Source organism: Pan paniscus, chromosome 6 (assembly GCF_029289425.2).
Source record: "Pan paniscus chromosome 6, NHGRI_mPanPan1-v2.0_pri, whole genome shotgun sequence".
In the NCBI taxonomy this organism is placed as follows: Eukaryota; Metazoa; Chordata; class Mammalia; order Primates; family Hominidae; genus Pan; species Pan paniscus.
Window position 1 is genome coordinate 180,287,444 of NC_073255.2, and position 6,227 is coordinate 180,293,670.

The following is a 6,227-nucleotide window of genomic DNA, read 5'->3' on the forward strand; positions in this document are numbered from 1 at the left end:
TGAGAGATGGATAAACAGGTGCCTGCGGGAAAGGTACTCTTTCAGCCTTCTTATAGAAGAGTATTGAAACAGGAGAAAATGTTTACTTTCTAGAGCTATCAACTGTAGAAAGGAAAAGTCCTGGGGAAGACTTGTTCTGGCAGAGTGCACGCTTTGGCACCTCTGCAGAGAACATGAAGTTTGCCAGCAAACATTAAATGTCTACTTGCTTACACGTGACCGCAACAGGGCGTGTGTACCATGGCCTCAGCTCGCTTCTTGATGACATCATGAATCTGGGCTCCGGCCGAAGGATTTTGAGACGAGCCAAAATGCTGTGGAGCGTGCAGAAGCCACTCATTGCTGTTGTCTTCAAGAAGCCAGAGGAAGACATGCAAAGAATTAAAGAAAGACACTGAAGCTGTGTTACAAAACAGTTGATCAGGTTGAATTATCCGCTCTCTAACAATCTTTTGAGAGTTCAATAAAAACTAGCAGCTCTTCAATTAGCTGGGCGTGGTGGCAGGCGCCTGTAGTCCCAGCTACTCCGGAGGCTGAGGCAGGAGAATGGCGTGAACCCGGGAGGTGGAGCTTGCAGTGAGCCAAGATCAAACCACTGCACTCCAGCCTGGGCGACAGAGCGATACTCCGTCTCAAAACAAACAAACAAACAAACAAACAAACAAACAAACAAACAAGCAGCTCTTCAAGCAATTGCTATATTCGAGAGCTGAACCTCTTTTTCTTGAAGTCGCCACCATAAGTGTTTGTCCTTGTTTTTATTTCTCTTTAATCTTTCACACACAGGCCTCTCTCACCTGTAGAATCTTGAGTGAGACCATGGGAAGTAGGCAAGGGTATTTTCTATGACTCATCTTGGTGGAGAGCCCTGACTCCAAGATCTGAGACATTTGCCGGGGGATTCCCTTCCCTGTTTTTCTATCCACACCTCTGCTTTCTTCTACCCTCCTTCTCTCTCTTCCCTCTTAACCCTTTTGTTTTTACTTTTTCCACATTCATAGGCATTCTTTCCTCAGTTGAACCTGTCCTCATGGCTCCCTGAGCCTGGGTTGGCTGATCTGAACCAGTGTCATTTTGTGTGGTTGACGGTAAAGGCCAAATGTAACATGTGTGAAATCACTTTAAAAATGACAAGGTGGGGCCCTATGCAGTGGCTCACACCTGTAATCCAAGCACTTTGGGAGGCCAAGGCGGGCAGATCACAAGGTCAAGAGATCGAGATCATCCTGGCCAACATGATGAAACCCCTTCTCTACTAAAAATCCAAAAATTAGCCGGGCATGGTGGCACATGCCTGTAGTCCCAGCTACTTGGGAGGCTGAGGCAGGAGAGTTGCTTGAACCCGGGAGGCAGAGGTTGCAGTGAGCCGAGATCACATCACCGCACTCCAGCCTGGCGACAGAGTGAGACTGTCAAAAAAAAAAAAAAAAAAAAAAAAAAAGACAAGGTGTTTCAGCAGGGTGGTTTTTACTATTATATATTCAGTATTGTTATAGGACAGGGCTCACTCCACATAAAGCAAAACTTCCCTGTGGCCCAGCTTTGCCCTGAGCTCCGCTTGTCATTCCACCAACTCTTGCTTCCCCCAGCTCCTATGGTGATGTCCCCTCTGGGTCAGTTTCCCTTCTCTGTCTTTCTTGTCTTCTCATTATGATTTGTCTACTCTCTCTCATTTCCTCAGAGGCTTCTTAGGAACTGATTACTTTTGGTTGATCAAGCACTCTGGAGCCAAGGGGATAACAGTTAACAGATGATGGTAACATATCAGAGAAATCCACATTTTAACTGGAGATTCCATGAACTCCAATATGGAGCTTGACAGTGAAATTTTAGGCAGCATGAGAGGCCAGTGGTTAGGGAGCCTTTTCTTGGTAATGTGAAGCCTTGTGCATGCGAATGATTTTTCTGTTCCACCCATTCGGGAGGTGAGCTAAGGCAGTGTATAGAGGCTACTGAATAAAATGTTAAGGCAGGATGTGAAGGGAAGGTTTTTGGTTTGGGGAGGGCAATAAGAGTAACAATGTCTTTTAAAGAAGAGTTAGGAAAGAAATAGTACAGTTAAGACATCATGTACAAAATGTGGGTATTTTCAGTCACCCCAGCAGCCTCTATTCTGTTAATGTTTCTCTGCATCTGGCTCTGAGAAAGGACAGGCAAATACAGGTTATGCAAATAGAGATGGTGTCATTGAGCTGGGAGTGATTTGCATGCCAAAGGAGATTGCAGAAATTATCTTTTCAAATTCTGGGGACTGGGGGTGTTTGCTGGTGGCTGGGATTTTCTATGAATCCAGGGACAAGGGCTTCTGAGTCTCTGGTGTAAACAGGGTGGCTTGACTCAGCCAGACAGGCTGTTTTTCCCTGCAGATGTGTCCCAGCCCTCTGCAGTAGGAGCTGAGACTTAGCAGAACCTCCCTGGAGAAGATGCCCTCCTTGCCCACGTTGATCTTCATAGCCATCTTTTGCCTGGAGTCATTGGCTGCAATGCTGCAGAATGGCTTCTTGGTCACAATGCTGGGCAGGGAGTGGGTAAGGTGCCGGATGCTGTCCACAAGTGACATGATTGTGGCCTGTCTCGCTGCCTCCCGTTTCTGCCTGCATGGGGTAGCCATGGCGAACAACCTCCTGGCCTCCCTAGATTTTTCGCGTGCAGTTCCCTATATGAACATCTTCTGGGACCTTTTCAATGCCCTCACTTTGTGGTTTACTGCCTTGCTTGCTGCTTTCTACTGTGTGAAGATCTCATCTTTCTCCCACCCCACCTTCGCCTGGCTGAAGTGGAGGATCTCTCGGTTAGTGCCCAAGCTGATCAAGGGCTCCCTGATCATCTGTGGCCTGGAAGTCATCTCATCAGCCACTGGGAACATCCTGTTCGGTCAGAGGAAGGTCTCCCTGAGTTCCTACAGAAACGAAACTCTAGTTTATAGAGTGCAGGCTTCATTTCAGCTCTACTTTTTCCTTTATGACGGGTTTGTGTGGTCGATTCCGTTCCTCCTGTTCCTAGTGTCCACCGTCTTGCTCATAGTCTCACTGTGCTGGCAGTTGGGGCAGATGAGGGACCTCAGGCCTGGCCCCTGTGATCCCAGCACCCAGGCTTACACGATGGCTTTAAAGTCACTCACCTTTTCCCTCATCTTCTGTACATTGTACCTCCTGTCCTTGTTTGCTTCTGCTTTGAAAATCATAAACTTTCAGAATCACTGGCACTGGGCCTGGGAAGTGCTAATCTATGCCAACATCTGTCTGCACTCTACCGTCCTGGTGCTGAGGAGCCCCAAACTGAAAAAGGGCCTGAAGACATGGCCTCAGCTCCAGTGCCCATGTGATGCTGGCTCACAGGGCTTTGGAAGGTGCTGGCCATAGGGTGGTTCTGCTCCTGAGTTATCTGTGTCAGTAACCAGTCCTGGGATGAATGATCCTGGCAGGAATGTATAAGGTTTGGGTACTGTCTTTCTCTTTCCAGTTTCTTCTTTCTCTCCCCCTCTGTCCATGCCTCAGAATCCCTTTTCCATCTTGCTGTCTGTGTTCTTACCATCCCCTCCACTGCTGTGAGTCTCTAGTCCTAGCCGTCAATCACCTTGACTTTTGCTGGTGGCCTCATTTCCTCATGGGGCCCCAAGAATCTATAGGTAAGCAACCCTAATATTTGCCAAGCATCATTTTTGTCTGTATGCCCTTTATAGAGAACTGTAACTGTCGTCAGTTGTCTCTGTGGGCAAACTGAAGCTTATTTTTTATATATTTTATTTTAATTTTAAGATGGAGTCTTGCTCTGTTGCCCAGGCTGGAGTGCAGTGGCATGATCTCAGTTCACTGCAGCCTCCACCTCCCGTGTTCAAGCAATTCTCCTGCCTCAGCCTCCCGAGTAGCTGGGACTACAGGCATGTACCACCATGCCTGGCTAATTTTTGTATTTTTAGTAGAGACGGGGTTTCACCATGTTGGCCAGGCTGGTCTCAATCTCCTCACCTCAAGTGATCCACCCACCTGTGGGATTACAGGTGTGAGCCACCGCACCCCACCTTGAAGCTTATTTTTTTATAGTGACATAGGTTGTCCAGCACCATCCACTTGACATCGCCTGCCCTTCTGCTCCACACCTGTTCTCTCGGCCTCGTCTTTCCACTTCAGCCCAATAAATCTTCTTCCCCTCTTCCCCTAAGTCCTTTTCTTCTTCATGTGCTTCTTGGGCCCACCCAGTACTTCCTTCTTTCCTTTCTCTGCCAATCTCCGTCATTTCCTTCCTTTGTGCTCTGCTTAAGACTCATTCCACTCGGGGAGTTTTTCCAGCCTGATCTCACAGAAGGCTAAGGACACATAGGAGTTTGGTGCCACTGTATGTCACATCCATAACTTCATGTGCTCATGTTGAATGAATAGGAATTGTCTGATGTAAAAATGCTTTTAGGTTTTGGCCAACAGAAGATAGATGGAAAACAAAGGAAATGTCCTACACTTCTTAATTTTGATGATCCTACTCTTCCTGTCTGCTCACCCAGGAGGTGGATCCAGATGCTGCTGCTGAGGATGGGAATCTCCAGATTGGGATGTCTGCATCCCAGAGCTTGTGCAAGATGATCCATTAGGCCTGTAGCAATTTCAGTTTCCATTTATTTTTATCTTTTCCTTTTAATCCCCTTTTTTTGGGTATTTTATGATGCATATGATGTATTAGTAAAATGTACATGCATATGATTAAAAATAAATATGCATATGGTAGTATCTCAGTCAGCCTAGGCTGCTGTGACAGAATACCATAAACTGGGTGTTTATGCAGCAGATATTTATTTCTCACAGTTCTGGAGCCTGAAACTGAGGGTGCCAGCATGGTTGGGTTCTGGTGAGGGCCCTCTTCTGAGTTGCAGACAGATACCTTCTTGCTGTGTTCTCACGTGGCAGAGAGATTTATCTTTCTTGTGTTTCTTCTTATAAGGACACTAATCCCATTCATGAGGGCTTCACCCTTATGAACTAATTACCTCCTGAAAGCGTTATCTCTAAATGTTATCACATTGAGGGTTAAGGTTTCAGTGTATGAATTTTGGGAGGACACAAACATTCAATTCATAGCTGGTGGGTTGCATGTTCATATATATATATTTTACTGATGGAATTCATGATAAAGTATGGAGACCGATAGACTAAAAGAGATTGGGAAAAACACTGCACACGGTTAAGAGAGATTCATATGTTTGAACTAGTCAAAATAGAAGCAGTAAATAACAGGACAGAACAGAGGTTACAAAGAATTTTCAAATAGATAAATGCATGTAAGGTCAAATGTCCAATAATACTGGGAAGCTGAGGCCCCAAAACATTATGCTACAATGCTAGCTGGAGGCCAGTATATGGCAAGAGAAGAGAGAGGGATGACTAGAGGCAAGATAACAAGATCAGGAATTTTCTCTTGCAAGAGGATGATTAAAGGTTTAAAAGAGGAGATTCTCAAGTTGCTGGTGAGGAACCCAGGGGGATTTCCCCAGAGGGTAGAGCGAGGGTGAGGCAGGATGGAGGAACCTGTGGGGAGCTGGCACTGTGGCTGGGCTTTAAATTAAATAGACACCTAAAGTCTGTGAATTATCCCACCTAGAGAACATGTATTATCCTCATCATCAATCGCGAAGAATTTTTCTTTTTCTTTGTAGCAACATGAGTGAGCTAATGACTTCCTACAGGTAGATTAATAATAAATTATGAGACTGAGCCTTGGGGCTCAAGCCACAAGTTGGTTGGAGGCAGGAAAGACAGGAGCATGGCGGGAGCGGGGAGATCTTTCTCCTCTATCCCTTCTACTCAACTGTGAGCACCTGGAAGACTCTTCCCTTGGGCGGAGCTCCAGAAGTTTACTGAAGGTGTTTGGGTGGGGAGTGGGTGGTGATTCAACTCTTATGTTCTGCTCCATCTTCACAGCCCTTCGAGTGATACCAGGTTAAGTGGACTTGTCTCAGGAGTTCCTAATTGATTGATGTTCTCAATCTCCTTTTTAAAACTCTAGCTCATAAAAGCCCCCAAAACACTTGGTGGCTCTGTCTTGACTAAAGATACAATCTAATATCTCATCAAGGCTTCCAAAATTTTCTGTAATCTCTCTCCAGCCTACCTTCTTGGCTTGATATGCCATCTTCTCTATGTAAGTCCTCTGTTGTAGCTAAATGTATCTAATTGTTCTGGATATAATCATGTATCCCCCTCCTTTACTGATGCCTCATCTTTTTCCTTCCAACATGC

General features: G+C 45.8%; 1 protein-coding gene across 1 annotated transcript; it reads left to right on the forward strand.

Moving 5' to 3' along the window:
* The first annotated feature begins 2,158 nt into the window (after positions 1-2,158).
* Positions 2,159-3,362, forward strand: LOC100976598 (taste receptor type 2 member 62). The gene has a single exon (XM_003820577.4). It carries the CDS (start codon positions 2,424-2,426, stop codon positions 3,360-3,362), a length of 939 nt encoding a protein of 312 aa, XP_003820625.3. The 5' UTR covers positions 2,159-2,423.
* The last annotated feature ends 2,865 nt before the right edge of the window (positions 3,363-6,227 follow it).

What these genes read in the sequence shown, in the direction of transcription:
- LOC100976598 (XM_003820577.4), top strand. Translation starts at nt 2,424, where the DNA reads ATGCCCTCCTTGCCCACGTTGATCTTCATAGCCATCTTTTGCCTGGAG.